The 22,412-nt window shown below is 45.0% G+C and overlaps 1 protein-coding gene across 1 annotated transcript in view; it reads left to right on the plus strand.

The window, feature by feature from the left end:
- LOC122788139 (glia maturation factor gamma) overlaps window positions 1-21,819 on the plus strand; it is a 515,865-nt gene extending 494,046 nt beyond the window's left edge. Inside the window, exon 8 of the mRNA XM_044055132.1 lies at window positions 20,807-21,819. Coding sequence (XP_043911067.1) covers window positions 20,807-20,878 — 72 coding nt within the window. The 3' untranslated portion in view covers window positions 20,879-21,819. The remainder of the gene's footprint in view (window positions 1-20,806) is intronic.
- Window positions 21,820-22,412: the final 593 nt, after the last annotated feature.

Below are 22,412 nucleotides of genomic sequence, written 5' to 3' on the forward strand. Positions count from 1 at the left end.
ATTCTGCATTCTATGGACATACACAGCTTAGATTCTACTTAGACGGAACCAAAGTTTTCAGAAAGACAGAGCAATTACTAGTGGCATATGCTGCAGGATCACAAGGAAAGGTCATCTCAAAGCAGACTATTTCAAAGTGGATAGGCCACTGCAATAGTTTCTGCTACTTGTACCCTGGCAAGCCAGTGCCTAAGAGCATTAGGCCACATCCCACCAGAGCTGCAGCCACTTCAGCAGCCTTTCTCAGGGGAGTACCAACTAGGGACATTTTAGAGGCAGCTACTTTGAGTTCAGTGCACACCTTTACAAAGCACCATCATCTGCCACTCTACTCTAAATCCAGGGCAGGCTTTGCCACTGCAATTCTGCAGGGTCTCATAGCCGCTCCTAATGCTGTTTAGCTCCAGCCTCCCAACCATAGCTTTGGGAATCTACCCAAATGTAATGACTGCACCAGTGAAACACGAAGATCATAGTACAGTTGTGTACACTTACCGTAAATGTAGATGGTCGAATGTATTCACTGTTGCAGTCCAGGTTACCCACCCGCCATCCCCCCTTTTCTTCTGATGGAGCCTATCTTTCCTTCTCTGGTTTATACAACCTATGTGGTGTATTTGCTTGTAGATGAAGGTAAAGTTTATATTGTTGCATGTAATTTTATATATACATATAAATTTTGGCTACCCGTTTAGGGGGCACCTGACATCTGGGGCAAGAAAAAAGAAAATGGTATCTGCCGCTTCTTTTATACCTTTGACGACCTGACGTCAGGGAAGGGGCGGCGAGGGCTGACGCAGGACCCATGACTTTGGAATTCAGGCCCTGAGGGCATCCTGCCAGTAGGATTACCCAAATGTAATGACTGCAACAGTGAATACACTCAAACATCTACATTTTATGGTAAGTGTACACAACTGTACTTTACGTGCATTGTGACTTAAGAGGCTTGACAAAGGAAAGAGACTGTGCTCTAAAATGGTTGCAAGATGGGTGCTTTAGGAATGAGCTTTGCCCCCCTAGTCAGCCATGTACTCCATTTCAAGTTATACCATTTGTCTTGCACAAAGAGTGGCAAATGGTGCAGTATGGGCAGCAGCCAGTGGCACAGCTCTTAGATGCCATGATTTGTTGTGTCTTACAGATTTTGCTAAGGACACCAAGGCCAATTTCCTAACTGCTACATTTGACTGAACCCTGCTGTTCACACAGGCATTAAAAGCTAAACTTGAAAGGCAAGAACAAGATGGCAAGACCCTTACCACTGCTGGGAATTCCAACCTCTTCAGTTTACATTTTCTAGGATTCAGCCGAGTCCATGTCAGAAGATCTGATGGTGTCAGTCTTTATCCTTTACCTTTGGGATACAGTTCCAATCCTTGAAACTCGCTCTGCCATTACATAGCTTGTGGCAGCCAAAACTCTCTAGCTAAGACTTTACCCAGAATACCCCTCTCATATTACCTCAGATCTCGTCTCTTGTCGCAAGACGCATGAGCTGTTTTCTCTCACAACTAAGTGAAATGTTCTTGTTTTTCAAGTTTAATCTAACTTTTCTTCTATACATATATATATATATATATATATATATATATATATATATATATATATATCACTCTATTTGATCCATTTGTGGGACAGTTCCTGAGTCCTTTTCTTGAAAGGCCAGATTCTCCCTCAGATTTATCTGTCCATCCTCCAGGAGTCTTATCAAAGTAGACATCGTGAGGTTGGAGGATCAGCTCCTAGTGGCCAGGGGTCTTTCTCTGTTCATCCAGATCATGCTTCCTTCTGGAGTTGGGGCATTTTCTCCCCAGATTCCCACCAACTCTTCCTCCTCTGAGAGCTTAGAGCTTCCCACCCTGATCCTTCCAGCTCCTGCTGTTCTGGTGCTGACTGCCTTTTCCCCTTTGGTTCCAGGATCTGCCTTGACTTCCTGTGTTCCTTTGGAGCCAACGGACTCGCAGGACCGTACCTCTGCTGTCGGGTCCGAGAGTTTCGGATCAGCTCCAGTTTATTATTTGGAGTAGTCTTTGAATCTTGGAACCTCGGCAGACGTGGGCTGTTCCTCTGCTCCTGCTCTGGATGTGGGTCTCTTAGAGCACCTGTTCCGAGATTGTCCATGTCTGTTCCTGGCGCACACACACTCTTCGGTCGGGGCCTGCCTTCCAGGTAATGGAGAGGGCTTATGCCGCTGCAGGCTCTCAGCTGGCCCCTTCGTTGTCTGAGTTTTATTCCAAGACAACTCCTTACTCTGACCTGCCACCAACCTCCACGTCCAGACAGCGGACACCTAAGCTGCACAGTACCCGTGCACAGGGCCCCTCTTCCAAATCCTCTTCATAGATTCCCAGTGAGGAACCACCTTGTAAAAAGAGGTGCAAGAGGAAACACTTGGATTCTCCCAAGGAATCCGTCACAGAAGGCACAAACTTTGATGATGGGGAGGGTTCCCACTGGTCACCCTTGGAAGACGTCTCCTTCAGAGACATTCTAGAGATTCTGAAACAGAGGGGTAACTGGAAGCCCAAAGACCCTACCTCTGAGGAGTTGGTGTACTTGCAGGCTTTTGGTGCTCACCCATCTACTTCATGGGTGACCCCCTCCCGCTGACTATCTTATTAAATTGATTGCACAGCAGGCTTGGAAGGCTCCTGATTCCTTAGAGCCAATTCCCCGGAGACCTGACTGAATACTTTCTGCTCCAGAGGATCACCAGCATTGGGCAAAGGGGTTTAGCAGTAGATGCTGTGGTGGTGACGACAGCCACCAAAAAGTAACCAGCTGAAGAGAGTTCCTTTGTTCATCCCCCTAGTCGAGAGTCCAGGGCAATGGACAAATTCGGAAAGCGGATTTATGATTCTACCTTTGCGTTAAGGTCTTTGACACATTTCAATAGGCTGCAGAGGAATCTGATCAAGCAGTTATCGGATACCCTAACAGGTGCTGTGCCTGAGGAGGTCCAGGATAAAGTGGCCTCCCAGTTACCCACTCTGGAGTCTATTTCCAACTAGCCCATGAGGCTCATTGCACATGCAACTGAAGGGACGGGCCTTAAGATGTCACGCCTGGACGCAGTTGTGTGAGTTTGCAAAGCTAAGTTTTCAATGCTCTTTTTGACCTTCCTTATCCAAGTCAAAGAAACTCTAGCCAGGTGTGAGGAAGATGGAAAGAACCTATCTACAGTGGGCATAAGTTTTTCTGCTCTCCAACGGTCGTACTCTACGAATCAGAAGAGCGGGAAGATGTGGTTCAAAAAATCCAAAGGGGCTTTTCAGGACACACTTGGTGGTGGTTCCCCTCAGGGCAGAGGGGGAGCTCTAATGGAAGATGGTGGCCTGCAAAAATCAGGGTTCCAGAAACTTTCTCTTAGTAGCTCTGCCAGCGCTCCTGAAAGGGGACCCGATTGCTTACCTATGGAAGCAGTCTGGGGAAGATTTTCTTTACACTTGAGAGCCTGGTGGCAAGTAATTTCAGATACTTGGGTGCAAAGGATCATTGTCAGAGGTTATCATATTCCCTTCACTCTCATTCCAAGATCAAGACAAAGCCTCCCCGACGTTCCACCCAGTCAGAGATGGCAAGCAGCCTTAGAGATTCAAAAGCTTTCTCCGCTTTCAGCTAGGAGTCAGTCATTTTCAGTTCAGGGTGCTGCCCTTTGGCTTCACCACAGCCCACAGGGTATTCAAATGTTTGGTGTCAGTAACCGCTCACGTGAAACTGCACGGATTCTGGATGTTTCCTTATCTAGATGACTGGCTTATCACCGCTCCCACCAGGCATCTACTACTTCAAGAAACAGATTTCATCCTACACCTGTTTGCTTGTCTGGGTATTACCGTAAATCACTCAAAATCTCCACCAAGTCCCACTTAAGAGCTAGAGTTCATAGGTGCTTGTCTGAATGCCATCTCTTGTCTAGCTTCCCTTCCTCTTCACACACTACAGAAAATAAAATCTCAACTACAGGCCATGCTTTCCAACGACAAGGCTTCTTTAAGCTTTAGAGTCCATGGAGATGACCATTACCTTAGTTCCACTAGCAAGATTTCACATGCGGCTGCTACAATAGCTTCTATTATCCCAATGGTCCAACCTAATCTAGCCAGTAAGGTACCCAATTTTTATCACCAGTTGTTGCAAGAAGGACTTATCCTGGTGGATGGGATCTGAGAAAATTCTTTTAGGTCATTCCTTTGTCCCACCTCAACCCAAGGCTGTAGTGACCAGGGATGCCTCCCAGATGCAGTGGAGGGGGGCATTATCTGGGAGGGACAGTCCACGATACTTGGTCCCCGATAGAGGCCAACCCTGCATATCAATGTTTTGGAATTGAGGGCAGTGCTGTTAGCATTGCAAGCCTTCAAATCTGTCCTCCCTCTAGGAACAGTTGCAGTTCTGTCAGACAACATGCCGGTGGTCTGGTATGTCAACAAACATGGTGGAACCAAATCTTATCCCCAGTGTCAAGAAGCTCTGGGTGCGACAGTGGGTGATATCCTCCAACCACATGTTCTTCGTGTTTCACTGTTGCAGTCATTACATTTGGGTAATCTGCTGGCAGGTTGCCCTCAGTCGGCCTAAATAACAAAGTCTTGGGTCCTCCGTCGGTTGCTGTCTCCTCTTCCATGACGTCAGGTCGTCAGGGGTATAAAACATGCAGCCGACGCCATTTTATTCAGTCTTCTTGCCGTGCGGTGCCCGAAGCAGAAGCAGTTCACAAGTGGCAGTCGGCCGACTTCTGAAATTTTCGTATTCGAGTTTCAGAACCTAAGTCTTCAAACTAAAGCTAAGTACCCCATTGGGGAAACTTTTTCTTGCTCCTCACCGATCTCAGTAAAAGCTAATAATTGCATTACTTGTGGGAAGCAAATACCTCATAAGGATTTTCATTTGTACTGTATTCCTTGCCTAGGCCCAGATCACAATGTGCCTTGCTGTCAGTTTTTGTGCTAGATTTAACCAACGCACTATTAAGCATCTGTATATTTTTGCTTCTAATTATTTTGGTACAAGATTTAATTATCCTGAAATGTCGTCTGTTAGCAATCCGACTACCGGAGTTCATAAAAACCGCAAAGAAAAAGACAGAGACAGACCGTCGAGGTCCAAAACAGACAAAGCTTCTCCTAAGCCAGTCGCCAGTTCGCTGCTTTTGCAGCCCCTGATACCCACTACCTTTAAGTCGCAGGCCTCTACTGAGACCCATTCGGAGTCTGGTATTGCCTCGTGATTCTAAGAGTATTGAACCTGCTGATGTCTCTCCCTTGGATGGGTCCAGAGCCACTGAGCAGGCACCGACACCCTCAGAAGTCGGTGCTGCTGAGCAGGCACCAGCTTCTGAGGATGTTATCGGGCCTCAACATTTTTATATTAACATTTTTATATTAAACCTTCTGATCAGGAATTTTCTATTCCACCTTATGAGGATTCTGATGCAGAGGAATCCATCCCATCTGCATCTCCTCCTGAGGATTACTCTTTTGGAGAGACCTTGCATACATAACATTTTCACAGGGAGAGTCATCAAAAAAGAGGCTTAGGGATTTCCTTCTTCCTCATCATAGGTCTTTGGCAATACCTCCTGTATTAGACATTGTTGATGATGTGTTCTCGGAGTCCAGCATGTCTCCTGATTCCCTGCCTCCAGCTCCTAGTAAGCCAGACAGATATTACAGGGTTCCTGACTCCCACAAATTTCTTTTCAAAAATCCTGCTGCTGATCCTGAGACTATTTCTCAGGGTGCCAAGGGTGTAAAGGCCTCTACAGCCAAAAATCCTACCCCTTATGATAGAGATTCCAGGGTACTGGATAGATGGGATAAGAAGGTTTATACGTCTGCAACCTTGGCAATCAGGGCTTTAAACTGCCAGTTTCATATGTTTAAATATCAACAGCATGTTATGGGTTTACTGAAACAGAAAATGATGTTGATTTCTGATTGTGTGGAAAATAGTTACAGGAATTATTGCATTCAGAAGAACAGGTTGGAAAGCATACTTTGCAATGTGGTTTTGATTCCTTGGAAGTCTCTTGTAGGGCTGCCGTTACTGGATCTGTGATTACAAGGCATGCCTGGCTCAAGGAGCAAAATCTGCCTGATCATGTTAAAGCTAAATTGTTGGATGCCTCTTTGCAGCATGATACTCTGTTTGGTAATAAGGCAGTAGAGGATTTAAAGAAAGTGGAAGACAAAGCAAAATCTATGCAAACTGTAAAAGATTTCTTGCAAGTGCAGCCACCCAGGTTCAGTAGGCACTGGCCTACTAAAAATTGGTCCTTTCCTGTGTCCAACAGAGCCACTCAGGGCTAATCCAGGCGCTCAAAAGGCTCCAGATACCAACCACAGGGTTCTTACAGGTCAAAGCAATGGGGTACATCCACCTCCAAATCTGGAGGAAACAAAGCACAGCCCTATAGTAAGCAGTCTCGATGACTTTCCTTTACCATCTCCAAGCACTTATCTTTTGGCAGCCCCCTTGGGGGGAAAACTAGCACTTCATGCTCAAAATTGGCAGTTAATTACCCAGGAAAAGTGGGTATTAAACATAGTATCCCAGGGGTACAGATTTAATTTCCATACTTTGCCAATTCCAAACGGATGGCCGGATCTGCCACAAAACCAGTGGGCAGAGGCCCAGAAACAAGTCATGTCCCCTCATGGATATGGGGGCTATTCATCCGGTACCATAAAAGGAAAAAGGTCAATGTTTTAATTCAAGACTTTTCCTGGTACCCAGAAAAGGCAATTCATGACGTCCAATACTGGACTTATCAATTTTGAACACGTTCCTGGACATTCCAAAATTCAAAATGCTGACTGTACAACAGCTACTGCCTATGCTAGGCAGGAATCCTTGGTTAGTAACTCTAGACTTAAAAGGCATACCTGCATATCTCAATAAGGGAATCATGCAGAAGATACCTTCGCTTCAAAGCAGGTTTTTTGTATTTCCAATTCTCTGCACTGCCCTTTGGCTTCTACTGTGCCCAGGGTCTTTACAAAGTGCCTGGCACCAGTAATTCTACAGACCTAAGCAAATTCTCTGCACTGCCCTTTGGCTTCTGCTGTGCCCAGGGTCTATACAAAGTGCCTGGCACCAGTAATTGCATTCTACAGACGAAGCATTCAAATTTATCCTTATCTGGACGATTGTCTCATTCAAGCAGAGGACAAGGACACTCTTCTTCTCAACGTCTGGCGTTTGTAAAAAGGCTTCTAGCATGCCTAGGGTACACCATAAACAGAAAGAAATCACAACTGGTACCCTCTCAAATAATTACATTCCTGGGTGCAAGCTTGAGTACAACTGCCCAGATGGCTTACCTCACGCCAGACAAACAAAGCCAACTGACAACATACTTCAAACAAATGGCAACAAAAACCCATTTATCTGCAAAACAAATTCTCCAGGCTTTGTGGGGTTCATGGCATCCTGCATTCTACTAATTCCATATGCGAGACTGCATATGAGGAAACTTCAGTGGTACCTAAAAAGTTTATGGAGTCAACATTGTCACAGTCTGGAAACAATGAATCTGAAGTAGTTGACTTCATTTTATCTGCAACCTTTGGGTATACGGATCTGTATCGGATCCGAGCTGGTAACTTTTTTCTAGCATCTGCTCCAAGCTCCTCCCTTACCCATAATGCCCTACCATCTCCTATCTTCCCTCAGATCTCATTTGCCGCGCCAGTAGTATGCAACGTGGTCTCCTTTGCTCTGAGCTAAAAAGGGATACTAAGTGGAAATTTTTGATTATTTCTAAGTGTGCTTGTCTAGGATTACCCTTCGTCCCCTTCTGTAGTAACGCGTTGGTCATTAGTGTAAAAAAAATAAAAGTTTTTCGTATTAGTATAGTAGTTAGGCCTGCCCTTTCCCTACCTGTGTGTGTGTGGTTTTTAGTTGGGAAGGTAGTAGAGTGCAGGACTATGGCTGATCAGCCAAAGCCTGTGTTCAAAAAATGTAAAGTGTGTGGCCATAAGCTTTCCCCTGCTGATGGTCACACTCTGTGTGTGATATGTTTAGGAGTGGCACATTTACCTACCCAGTGTGCTATCTGTTCAGGTTTCATCCCTAGGGCCCTTAGGGATCATAAGGCCAAGCTGGTTACCAAAGGCCTTCTCCCTGTTGCCATGCTGGATTCTGCCTCAGTCGCTAGTGCACCTCCCCAGACAGGGACTCAACCTCCCTCTCTTTGTCTGGCGATGGGTCCTCTAAGGACAGATCTTCAATCAGTGAGTCTGACAAAGATGAAGAAAGAGAATGAAAAGGAAAGATGCAGAGAAGAAAGGGAGAAAAAGAAAGGCATCACAAGAGATCCCAAGACAGGGAGCTCTTTCTCAGCCCTCCATCCAAGACCATGAGGCCTGTTTCTCCTCTGCTCCGGTCACCGTGTTTCTCACCGGAGCCGTTGGAAAATTCAGACCCAAGGCCCCTCCACCCCTCTGCGCAGACCAGCCAGATCAGAGTTGGTGGCCTCTTCGAGGTAGACTCGGAGCCTGTCGGACATAGATATGGACAGGATGGTGCAGAGATTTCTTCAGATCCAAATTCAGATGGGAGTATTACCAGGTCCCTCTCCCTCTGGAGGGGCAACCACCATGCCTCGTTTCTGCCCCATCTCTCCTTCCCCGATCCGTGCTTCGGCGCTTTTGGATCCGAGGTTCTTTGGAGCTGGTAGCTCGGCGCCAGTGGTTCCTCCAACCTCGACTGCGGCTGTTACCTTGAGTTCCTCAGGTCTGACTTGTTCGGATCTGAGTGAGACTCTGAGCTGCAGGGAGTCTGACCCGGGGGAATGGGTTCTTCGGCTCCGACCCATTCCCTCGGACCTTCAAGCTACCCTGTCTTCGGCTCCGGTCCCCACTTTGGATCCGGGGGGGACTTCTCTCTCGGCCTTTGAAGTGGTGGTGAGGGTTCTCTCCCAGGGATTGACACCTCAGCCCATTCCCTCTGATACCACCCAGGCTTCCCTGGATTTGGCGATGACTCACTTCATCCTGTATTAGAGACAACCTGTGCCAGAGGATCCCCAGGTCATTTTCCCCGAGGAAACCCCTGCGGCTCGTGGATCCCCTTCTGAAAGTCCCACTGAAGAGGGCCACCGCAAGCACAAAAGGAGGCACTTGGACCCCCCCCTCCCTCACCACTGACACTGACTTAGATGAAGGAGAAGGTTCACCCAGGTCACGTCCCAAAGACATCTCCTTCAGAGAAATTATGGAAATCCTCCACCAGAGGGGAGGTTGGTCAGCCCCAAAACCTTTTGGGGATGTCAATGTTCCTGGAGTCCTTTGGCACGTGCCCATCTACTTCCTGGGTGTCCCCAGCAGCAGATCACTTGGTGGACTTCATCACCACGAGGGCATGGAAGGAGCCCGACATCGTAGAGCCCATCCCCAGATGTCCTGACAAGGTTTTATCTTCTCCTTCTGATAGACAGCCCTGGTCGAAAGGAGCCCCAGTTGATGCTATGTTGGTTGCAGCGGCCACAAAGAAGGAACTAGCACAGGAGAGTACTTAGTCCACCCTCCAGACAAGGAGTCCAGGTTGGTGGATAGGTTTGGGAAGCGCATATACTCTTCAGCGACTTTTTCTATCCGTATGCTGAATTATTTGGCACATGTGATTTGACTTCAGCGAGACCTTGCTTTGGAATTCACTGAGTCACCCCCAGAGTCTTTATCGTCGCAGGACAGACAGCTGTTCTCGGTGAAAATGTCTACTCTGAAGTCAGTCTCAAATACTCTGTGGCTACTTTCCCATGCCATGGAAGGAGCAGCTAGAGCGGCTGGGACAGGCATAGCCATGAGCCGTCATGCCTGGCTCAGATTATGTCAGTTCTCGGACCCTTTCAAGGCGTTGTTTATCAACGCTCCCTACGACGGCTCTTCCCTCTTTGGGAAGACAGTACGTGACACACTTGTCAAGAGAGAAAAGGACGGGAAGACATTGTCTGCCGTCGGAGTCCGCTTCTCTAACCCTCAGCGGTCCTTCTCTAGGAATCAGAGGGCAGAAGAAGGTGCGGTTCCAAAAATCTCAGTTTTCCCAGGATTCTCATGACAGATATTCCCCCAGAGGCAGAGGTGGACAGAATCCACGCCGATCCAGAGGTAGAGGGGGGGGTCCCAGGAATTTTGGGTCCAGGGAACCCTTTTCTGATAGACCCAGTCAGCAGCCCTGAGGGGTTACCCGACTCTCCTACTCTGGAGGCAGTCGGGGGACGATTGTCCACCCAGCGGCATGGGAGTCCATTAAGACAGATCGCTGGGTTCTTCAGATAATATACAGAGGTTACTCTTCCTTTCATTGCCCCTCCAAACATTACAAAACCCCTCCCGGATGTTCCACCCACTCACAGGGAGGCCGCAGCTCTAGAGGTTTCAAAGCTGCTTCTCAAACGAGCCATCAAAAAGGCCCCCTCCCGATCAGTCCGGATTAGGTGTCTACTCAGGGTTCTTTTTGGTGCCAAAAAAGACTGGGGACTTCAGGCCCATTCTAGACCTGTCAACATTAAACCTGTCGGTGGCGAAACAAATTCCGGATGGTCACCCTACAGTCCATTCTGCCTTATCTCCGAGAGTGCGACTGGATGTGCTCATTTAGACCTTCAGGATGCTTACTACCACATCGAAATACACAGAAGCTCCAGGAGGTTTCTGCGCTTCTGGCTGGGAGCCAGTCACTTTCAGTTCAGGGTCCTACCCTTTGGTCTCACTACAGCCCCCAGGTGGTGTTCACCAAGGTAATGGCAGTTGTAGCGGCCCACCTGAGGCTTCAGGGTATTTAGGTGTTTCCTTACCTGGACGACTGGCTCTTCGCTGTACACAAGCATCATTTGTGTCTGTCCCGAGATTATTTCATGTGGTTAGCAAACCTACTGGGAATTAGTCAATGTTTACAAATCCCATTTGCAACCAGTACAAATTCTAGACTTCATTGGGGCACGGTTAGACACTTTGTGGATGAAGGTATTCTTAACTCCAGACAGGATTCTACATCTCAGGGGCCCCATAGCTCAGATAGCGTGCTCCCAATCTTCAAAGGCGAGCGAGGTTCTCCGGGCTCTGGACTCCATGGCGGCCGCCATATTTATTCCCCGTATGCACGCCTTCACATGTGGGTTCTTCAATGGACTCTGGCTGTCCAGTGGTCTTGGCTAGACCTACCCATGGAATTTCCAATCAAGATCAGTCACGTCTGCAGGACAGCTGTTCTTTGGTGGTTAACTTTACTGGAGATAGCAAAAGGACGCCCATTTGCGTCACCCTCAGTCCAAATCACAGTGACCACAGACACCTCCCAACTCAGGTGGGTGGGGACACTGTTCGGGAAGGACAGTCCAAGGTGCGTGATCCCAGACAGAGACCAATTTGCACATTAATGTTCTAGAGATAAGGGCAGTGCTTTTAGCGTTGGAAGCCTTTCACACAGTCCTCCCTCTCGGATTGATTGCAATTTAGTCAGACAACATGTCAGTCGTCTGGTATATCAACAAGCAGGGCGGAACCAGATCCTATTCTCTGTCGCCAGGCCATGAGAGTGTAGGAATGGGCGATTTCCACCGGTGTCTGATAGCAATGCACATCCTGGGGTGCTCCAACATTTTAGCGGACAGATTAAGCCGGGCCATTCTGATGCCTTACGAGTGGTCTCTGAAACAGTCAGTAGCGGAGGAGATTTTCCTGGCATGGGGTCAGCCTTGCTGTGATCTCTTCACATCTCCTTCCAACGCGAAGTGCAGCGAGTTCTTCGCTCTGATTCCCTCACCAGGGGAAGTCCCCAGAGACACTCTAGTCCATGTTTGGCCCCCCCGGGCTTCTGTATGCTTATCCACCTTTACCTCTCATTCCGAAGTTTCTTCAGAAAGCTTGCCGACTACGGTGTATAGTGATCCTCATTGTCCCATTCTGGCTTCGTCAGGTTTGGTTCCCATTACTTTGGTCTCATCTGCCCGGATCTGATGTCCCATCTGTCAGGGACACGTCCACCCGATCTGGACAGCCTCAAGCTAACAGCTTGGTTGCTCCAGTTCCCTTAATCGCCAGGGCTCCCGGTCTTTCATCCCAGGTAAAGTCTATTCTAGTAGCCTCTATTAGACTCCACTAGGAAAATGTATTGCAGTACATGGAAGCTCTTTTCCATTTGGGCTTCACAGAGAGAAATAGATTTACAGCTCCTTTTCCAGCGGTGTTAGACTTCCTGTCTGGTATCTTTCAGCAAGGAGCTAGTTCTTCCACAGTGAAAGTACAATTGGCAGCCATTTCCAGTTTTCACGTTGGTGAAGACAACATGGCCTTAGCCTCCTCTAGGTTGTGTAAGGCTTTTCTTAAATTTACATTTTTGCTACGGCCCCCAGTCAAGGATTCTGTACCTCCTTGGGACCTTACTTTTGTTTTACAGGCACTGGTAGCTCCTGCCTTTGAACCCGCAGCTTCGGTGGACTTAACATTTTTGTCCTGGAAGACAGCTTTCCTAGTCGCCATCACTTCGGCTAGGAGAGTTTCTGAGCTACAAGCTCCATCTGCCATGCCTCCATATTTGGTCTTCCATAAGGATAGTATCTCCCTCCGTACTAACCCTTCCTTCTTACTTAAAATGGCATCTGAATCAAAGACAAACCAGTCCGTTAATCTGCCCGTTTTCTTTCCCAACGTTCAAAATAAAGGTGAATACAAACTCCATTTGTTGGATGTTCGTAGACAACTTTGTTTTTATCTTTGTAGAACAAAGTCTTTCCGCAAGACTGACCAATTGTTTGTTTCCTTTTCCAAAGCATTTATGGGAAAAGCTATTTCTAAAGTTTCTTTAGCCAGATGGATCACTCTTGGCATTTCACATGCTTACAAAGCAAAAGGTTTATCCCCTCCTGGTATAGTTAAGGCTCACTCTGTCAGGTCCATGGCGACTTCTGCTGCTTTTTGGTCCAGGGTACCTTTTGACGATATTTGCGCAGCAGCAGCATGGGCCAATTCACATACCTTCCTTTCTCATTACAAATTGGATCTGATTTTGAGGGGTAGAGCATCATTTGGCTCTGCGGTGCTCAGGAATATCCTTCCATAAGGGCCTCCCAGGATCGGAGTAGCTGGGGACTCTGTCCCACAGGTTGCAAATAAAATGAAGTTAACTACTTCAGATAAAGAAGTTATGTACTCACCATAACGTTATATCTGAGTAGTTATACTTCATTTTTCTGCAACATTCCCTCCCTCCATCCCCCAGACCTTATCCTGTTTTCAGGTTGGTTATTATGTTGAGTTGCATATATATTATTAGTTGCAGCAAACCCAATCTGAGGGAAGATAGAAGATGGCAGGGCATTGTGGTTAAGGGGAGGAGCTCGGAGCTTGGAGCAGATGCTAGAAAAAAAGTTGCCGGCTCGGATCTGATACGGATCCGGATACCCACAGATTGCAGAAAAATGAAGTAAAACTACTCAGGTGGAACGATATGGTGAGTACATAACTTCTTTTTCCTCTCATTCCCTGCCTACAACAGGAGTTTCTTTGGTGGGCAAAGACATGTCACCAAAACAAGGGGCTGTCATTCGTTCTACCCCCTGCCACACCGACCCTAACTACAGACGCATCAGACTATGCTTTTGGAGCCCACCTGGCAGGGAGATGCATTGAGGGCAAATGGAGCCCAAACCAAATGCATCTGCATATCAACAAGAAAGGGATGCTAACTGTTCAGAATGCCCTGACAGCTTTCAAGGACTTACTTCATCCAGGACAACTACTGATAAAGACGGGCAACACCACGGTTATGTTGTACATAAACAAGCAGGGGGGGTACACATTCCTACCCCCTTTGCAGACTAGTCATGGCTTTGTGGAACACAGCCTTGACTTAACAAATACATTATTCAAGCACAATTCCTGCCAGGAAAGCAAAATGCTCTGGCAGATGACCTAAGCAGAAATCTTATAGACCCTAACGAATGGAAACTGGATCCACAAATCTTCAGCATGTTAACACAGAAATGGGGGAGCCCAGACATAGATCTATTTGCCTCTCCCCAAAATTATCAGTTGGACAAATTCTGCACAAGAACTCGTCACAAAAAAGCATGGAAAGTGGATGCTCTATCCTTCAGCTGGAAAAATGGAAACACCTATCAGTCTATGCCTTTCCACCTCTGCCTCTACTGTCCAAGGTTTTACTAAAAGTCAGACAGGAAAAAACAGAAATGATCCTAATTGCTCCGGACTGGCCTTGCCAGCACTGGTACCCACTTCTAAGGAATATGTCTCACCTTCCTCCATGGTACTTGCCTCAAACACCTCATCTACTGTCTCAGCAGAACTATCAAATTCTGCACACTCATCCCCAAACTCTGAATCTTGCAGCATGGCTAATCATCTAATTATTCAAACACCTCTCAGTAAATCTGTGATGGATGTCATTTTGGAAGCCAGAAGGCCTAGTACTAGAAAATCTTATGCTGATAAACGGAAGAGATTTTGCAAGCACAAGGAATAGACACAGCAAAGCCCGATATTCTTCAGATTTTACAATATTTGACTGAGATGCTTGACAAGGGCCTATCTTTTTCTTCAATAAAAATCCATGCCTCTGCCATCTCGGCTCATTACAACACAGAGCATCCCCTCTCTTCTCATCCTCTGCTTAAACAGTATCTTAGAGAGGCCAAAAATTTAAGGCCTCCCAGAAGAGCACCAACTCCTGCATGGGACCTCAGTTTTGTGCTGGAAAAACTTGCCCTGCCTCCTTTTGAACCAGCAGCTACTGCGGATATAACATTTTTATCTTGGAAAACAGCTTTTCTTTTGGCAGTCACTTCAGCAAGAAGGGTTTCAGAACTACAGGCTCTCATGGCAGTGAAGCCTTTTATTATATTTTACCCGGCCAGCGTGTCCCTCAGGACCAATCCTTCTTTTATGCCTAAGGTGGTATCCAGTGTGGCTCTTAACCAGACCATTCACCTGCTAACATTTTACCCAAATCCGCAGAACAAGGAGGAGCGGATTCTGCATTCATTGGATGCACACAGATAACTAAGATTCTACTTAAACAGGACCAAATCTCTAAGAAAATCTGAGCAACTACTGGTAGCATTTGCTGCAGGGTCAGAAGGGAAGGCTATATCAAAGCAGACTATATCTAAGTGGATAAGCCACTGCATTTGTTTATGCTATTTGCACCATGGTAAACCTGTGCCCAAAGGGATCAGATTGCATTCCACCAGGGCTGCCTCTACTTCAGCTTTTCTCAGAGGGGTCCCAACCAAAGACATTCTAGAAGCTGCTGCTTGGAGCTCTGTTCATACCTTTGGAAAGCATTATCATTTACCTCTCTTCTCCAAATCCAGGGCAGGCTTTGCCACTGCAGTTCTGCAGGGCCTCATAGCTGCTCCTAACGCTGTTTAGCTCCAGCCTCCCAACCATAGCTTTGGGACTCTACCCAAATGTAATGACTGCAACAGTGAAACACGAAGAACATAGTACAGTTGTGCACATTTACCATAAATGTAGATATTGGAGTGTATTCGCTGTTGCAGTCCAAGTTACCCACCCGCTATCCCCCTTTCTTCTGATGGAACCTATCTTTCCTTCTTTGAGTTATACAACCTGTGTGTGGAGTATTTGCTTGTAGAAGAAGGTAAAGTTTATATTGGTGCATATATATATATATATATATATATATATATATATATATATATATATATATATATATATATATATATATAAATTTTGGCTACCCTTTTAGGGGGCACCTGACATATGGGGCAAAAAAAATGAAAGAAAATGGCGTCGGCCGCATCCTTTATACCCCTGACGACCTGACATCAGGAAAGGGGCAACAGTAGCCGACACAGGACCCAGGACTTTGGAATTCAGGCCAACTGAGGACAACCTGCCAACAGGATTACCCAAATGTAATGACTGCAACAGTGAATACACTTGAACATCTACATTTATGGTAAGTGTACACAACTGTACTTTCTTACCTCCAGGGATTATAGGTTCATAGGTTCATACTAGGCTATCTGCCCTAGGGCATTTATAAGCCTAGCCAGAGTGTGTGTGGCTTTCACCACCCCATAGGATGAGAATACTATACCCATTAGTTTGCAGTGCCTCTGTCCAGCAGTGATACAGAGATGACTCCCAGGGTAAACCTACGATCTCCCATCCACTCGTCAAGATTTCTCTTGAACAGAGTCAGTGAGGGGCTCTGCCTCACACGGACTGGGATTCTGTTCCATAGTGTAGGGAGTCTCTGGGTGATGAATCTGTCCCTCCAGCACATCCTATTTATATCCGTGTTGAGGTTTAAGTCTCTTGCTCTCGTGGCTCTGGTGGATTTGGATTTTTTGAGGTGGAGCATGTCCATTAATTCCGGGTTGGACATGGCCTTGTATGTCAGGCACAGATCACCTCTGAGCAGACGGTATGCGACTGAATAGAGCTGGAGTTTCTTCAGTCGGGCATCGTATGACATATGTTTGAGCCTTTATCCTTTTGGTGAGGAACTTTTGGGGTCTTTCCAACTGCTGCAGGTGTCGGGTAAGGTACATTCCGAATGGGGCGTTGTACTCAATCATTGGTCTGATAAGTGAAGAGTACAGGGGTACAATGACCTCTCCTGATCTGGATGTGAATCCCTTCATGATCAGGTGGGCAATGTAGAAAGGTCTTCCTAACCACTTTGGCAATGTGAGTGTCAAAAGAGAGGTTACTGTCAACTTGGGTCCCCAGGTCCCTGATAACTTCTTCCATGTTTAATGGATTACCACCTATGTGGTAATTAGGGGTTACCTTGCTTTTCCCAAAGGGTATGACTATACATTTTTTGGCATTTAGCGTAAGGCCACGGCTCTGGCACCAGTTATCCATTTCTATGAGACCTCTCTGGAGGATGTCTGTGTCTGATGGAGTGTCAATTATGGTGCCCAGTTTGCAGTCATCTGCAAATTTTGTCAGCCACAATCCCCCTATGTTTGCCTGCACTTCAGAAAAATGCCAAACAAGAGGGGGCCCAGGACTGAGCCCTGTGGGACACCGCTCGTGACCGGCTTAGAGTCTGACATGGCACCAGCAACTCTAACCCTGTGTGTTCTGTCCTTGAGCCAGTTTGCAACCCATCTTGTGACATATGGGTTTACATCTAAGCTGGTGAGCTTTTCTATGATGCCCGAGTGGGGTATTGTGTCGAACGCTTTTGCTAGGTCAAGGTAGGCTGTGTGAACTGCCTTACCCTCATCAATGGCCTTAGTGACTGTTTTGAAAAAGTCGACCAAGTTCAAGAGGCAGGATCTGCCCTTGACAAAGCCAAATTGGGTAGGATCCAGTGTCTGTAGGTCGCCAATGTCTTTATTTATGAGTTCCATTATGATCCTCTCTCACTTTTCTGTCTGTGATTTCCATTATGATCCTCTCTCACTTTTCTGTCTGATTTCAGTCCTTGGGAACATCATGTACAACAAAGTCAGAAACCAAGTCAAAAGCACAAGAACTAAATAGTAAGCCCCAAATCCAGGAGCCCGGCAGGGCAAAGCTAATCACAGTGATGTAACCCAAGGCACAATCCAATATGCAGTCACTAAGAAGTTACAGAGACTGGTTGAACAATTAAACTAATTAGTCCTGCAGAAATCTTACACCCCATCTAAAAAAATTGTCATTTTAAAAGTTTTTTTTACATCATCCATGAAAAGTATGCAAGAAGAAAACATCCATCAGTTAATTGACTTGCATGAGATGTTAATGGAGGTTGGGTGTATATATTGTGTGCCTTCTATGCTGTCTTTTATCTTGATAAAGGCTGTGAACTGGCAGTACTTGCTGTTACACCTGAATAAAGTGTTTCTGGTGTTCAGCCGGTCTCTGTAACTTCTTAGTGACTGTATATTGGATTGTGCCTTGGATTACACCACTGTGATTAGCTTTGCCCTGCCAGCTCCTGGATTTGGGGCTTACTTTATGTACGACAAAGTCCCATCTGCTGCCCTTGCAGTCCGTCACATTGAAGAGATGTAAGACACGTCCACAAACGTACTGAGCCTTTCTTAATTTCTCCTCTTCAGCAGGTGACTTCTCTTTCTCCAAAGACTCTGTTCCATCATGTCTCCACCTTTGTCCCAGGACTCTAACCTCCATGGCATCTTTGATTTACATGGCACCCACTGCCATTTGTGTGAGAGTATTTATAGTGGACATTGAGAGTTCAGTGGGGTCAGCTTAGTGATCCATGGAGTCAGTCAGAAACTTTAGGAAGTGTAAGGATCATATCCAGTGTTGGACACAAGCTCAGCTTGTTACAGGTAAGTTGTTACTACAGGTGCCTCTGTTCTAAAGCAGGAAGGCATTTTTGAGTACATTTGATCCTAAGGATATCATCACAGGTGGAGGCCTTAAGTTATAGAAATGAGGACAAGTCCATCTCTCACCTTGCATGTGTTTTAAGACTCTCCATCCCTCCAAGGTGCATCTGCCATCCACACTGACTACTTAGCAGTGGTACACTTTGTCAGAAAGTGAAGGGGAATGGAGTTTGGGAGGGGGCCTTTACAACAAGTCACACACTCTTTGCCAGCTGTATTCCTGGACAGTTGAGTTCTGTAGTAGACAGGCTCAGCTTTTATTTGCTGATGCCTCATGAGTGCTCTCGCAACTTGGCAGTAGCCATATCTTTCTTCCAGTATTGTGGGAAGATTTCTGTAACCTGTATGCATCCTTGACTAAATGTCAGTTGTAGCAATTTTTCCTTATTCCTGCTTCGAGGTGACCCAAGAGATGCAGTTGTCCAGAAGTGGTGCCTCTTGTCTCCTTGATGCTTTAAACGTCCACCTCTGTCTTCTGGAGAGGGTTAAAACGCACAAAGCCCAAGTCATTCTAATACCCCCTTTTTGGAACTGACCAGTTTAATTTTCCTGCTTTCATATCTTCTCCTTGGGAAGCCTCACCCAAACACTCCTTATTTAATTGCATGGTTTCTCAATTTCCTTTGATGATTAGGGACCCTTCATCCCAAAGAGGATGGTCCAAATGCATACCTTTGTTTAGCGACTCCTCAAATGGAAGACATATAAAAGTAAATGGACTTCCCCATTTGGGCAGTGGTCCTGTATATAGAGCCTTTCAATTCTCTTCCCATTATTGTAGAGAATCTTTCACATTTTTTTTTTCTAACCTTCATTAGTCTTCAGTCAGGGTTCATTTGCCTGCAGTTTCTAATTTTGACCAGGGAGCCAACTTCTTATTAGTCACTTTGAAAGCCTATGCAAACTTGGAGGCAGCTTTCTGCTACATCCACAGCTCAAGGGTCCAGCAAAAGCTGACTTCATCTTCATTCAAACCAGCTGCAATTGTAGATCTAAAACTAGTTTATTGAAGAAAACTGCTCATTGTATCATTCTTTCATCCAGGTGAATTTCTAAATCACAGGTTCTGTGCATCATCCTTGCTTAGTGCTGCTTAAAGTGCGTGTCCATGGGAGCAAATCCTTCTGTAACAGAGTGAAGCAGAAAAACATGACTCAGACCATAAATCTGCCAATATTCTTCCCACACTGTCCTAACAAAAGGGGAATGTATATTGCACCGTGATGTTTGGACAACAGACGAAAATAATTCAGAAAGATTCTCAAGTGTTTGCTTCCTAATATCCCTCTTTAATATGAAAAATGTGTCAAATTGAACTTTATCGAAATGGCTTTCAAGCTAACTAAAGTTTTGCTGTCACACAACAGAATTTTGAGAATAGAGCCTAGGATTCATTCGGTTATGGTTATGGCCATTTTGGTAAAAAAGATGAAATTTCAGTCTCTAATCTGAAAATACATTCTTTTGCAACATTATAAGTAAAATTGGTAGTTTTGAAAACTGATAGTTGTGTTTAATAGTTTGTCTTGTTACCAAAAATGAACATTTGCTGTTTAGTTTGCAATTACTCCTTTTCTCATTTGTCTGGTTGCATTGACATTTCCCTGATTAGAGTTACTCATTTAAATTCACCTGCTGCTTTGGTGGTTGTTGCATGTTACAGCACCTTATTGTAATGTTATTCCTGTGTACATAAGACATCGGCGAGGGATTGGTGGACAGCTTGCTTTCTTAAGCCATGCATACATTACCTGGTACTTCATTTACCTAGATAGGGTTCTGTCTCGCATTTATATTTAATCTTAACATGAACGGTATTGGGAGGTGTGTTTCACACAAATCCCTGCCATTTCGGAGAGTTGCTGTGCTTTAAAACTTGGGACCTATTAGGAACAATGCTAGTTTTATCAAGGAGACTTCAAATGGTCAGCAGGGTAGACATGAGAATTCAGGTTATGAATTGGCTGTATTACTTTCTGTTTTACTGTTTTAACCAATGTTTATTCCTCACAGTCGTTCCATATTTATATTCTAAATCATTTGTTGTTGATGGAAGGAGGCCCATCCTGCATGTCTCCATCCATACCCATTACAGTGATTTTTGTTAGTAAACATGTTATGCCTCCTCTCTCTCCCCCCTTCATTGCAGTATTATGGCTTATTTTCTGTCCGCCACACTCCTAACTGCCTAGAAAGTTTTTTTTTCTTAATAATTTTTGCCATTTTGTTATTCTGTTATGGACACTGGAGCTCTGGCACAGGTAGAAATGCGCAAACAAGACTGATCCAACTATCTGGTCAGTAGTTTACTAAACACTACACAGGTGTTATCAGTTCTCTACCATTTTTCTGCAATTACTTAATATGACAAATGGACTGAATTTATTTAAAAAAATATGGGAAGCTCTTGTGACTTGAGTTACACAACTTTTGTTTTCTACTCTTTTGCAGGTGTTTGAAATTCGGAATACAGAAGACTTAACAGAGGAGTGGTTAAAAGAAAAACTTGCCTTCTTCCGCTGATAGGCTATACCATTTGAGGGATCCTTGTACACGCTTGTATAGTGCACTGAAAGCCATGAACTAAATAACTCCTCAGTCCTTCACTGCCTTATTTTGTCATGTCATTTTGTACAGTACAGTGCTTTTTTTCTTCCATCCTTTTGTTTTTTTTTAATGACTAGCACTTTTAACTATCCTATGTTCTTTATATTCTTCTCAGCAAGGTCAAGGTCAAGCAGTAAAACTGCAAATTAATTTTTTGCCTTCAGGGAATGCATACTCCATAGATAGTAGAGAGCCATGGCTTTATTATAAACTGTATTTTGGTTCATATACAAAGATGGAGCTTTCTCCATCTCTTAAAGCATGTGAACATTCTATTATTTCCACACCCTTTACTCTCCTATGATTACTTGCCTTACTCTGAAGTCTTTGGTACTAATGCCATGAACCCTAGGTAGAACAGTACAGCATGTTTCTGTCTTCTGGTACCTGTTTCTCTTTGAGAAGGAACTTATTTCAATGAGGGGCTGTTCATAGAAACTGGTCAATGTCTACATTAAAGATGGTTGCTAACAAAACTCTGTTTACACAAAACACAAATGAATTTTTTAAAAAAGTAAAATAAAGTTGTCATTTCTAGAAATGGTAGGTACAGGGTTAGACTACACCGAATGAATGCTGGTGGAGCATGAATGTATGTGGATGCAGTTGGTTGGAGCAGATGAAGCATATTAGAAGCCACATTTTTGAGTAAGGTAGTGGCATGCCCTGATTAAAATTGGAAACATATTACATTCCAAACATTAATCAAGGAAGGTACTATCAAGAAAGTGTATACCAGCATAGAGTATAAGGAAGAAACTGGAATAAAAAGTACTTTTATCTGGTGGCATTGTTGGAAGTCCTTTAACCATGGTATGCTTAAAAGGATACTGGAATTAAAATTCTTAACTTCCTTATGTAGTGGAAAGTGTGTTTTATTTGTGTGTGCTCTTGGACACAATCTGTATGACACTGTTTATTGCAAAAAAAAAAATTGCAGGTGTGCTTTCCAAACTTAGACTACTCCTTTTAATATGTGCAGTGTACCTGTTTTGCTACACAAGTCAGATTTACATTTTTGTCTGGTTGTGGTGTCATATGGTTAACTACAACATTAAGATTATTGACTCTTACTTTACCACAGCACTGTTTTCATCTTCCTCTGTTGTAATACTGTTGTCCACAAACATTGTAAATTGCAAGGCTTTTGTGAAGTTTATACCTGGTATCCTGTATTGCTTGTGGAGGGTCACTGCAAATGCAAGTCATAACACTGGATTTATCCACGTATTTTCTAGTAATTTAGGAAGATTATTTCCAGCAGTGTTTGTACCCTGCAAAGAGCAGTTGTAGTCTCATGCCTTCAGTGATGCTAACAAACTGAAGAAAATGCAGCTTCATCCTTGACATCTCCCAATGGCAAGTTTCTCATGCACCAAATCTGGCACTTGACACAAAGTAAAATTGACTGTTTTTGATGATACCAACATCTGGGTTTTCCAGAATAATA

Source organism: Protopterus annectens, chromosome 1.part0 (assembly GCF_019279795.1).
Source record: "Protopterus annectens isolate FY-2018-M chromosome 1.part0, PAN1.0, whole genome shotgun sequence".
Classification (NCBI taxonomy): domain Eukaryota; kingdom Metazoa; phylum Chordata; order Ceratodontiformes; family Protopteridae; genus Protopterus; species Protopterus annectens.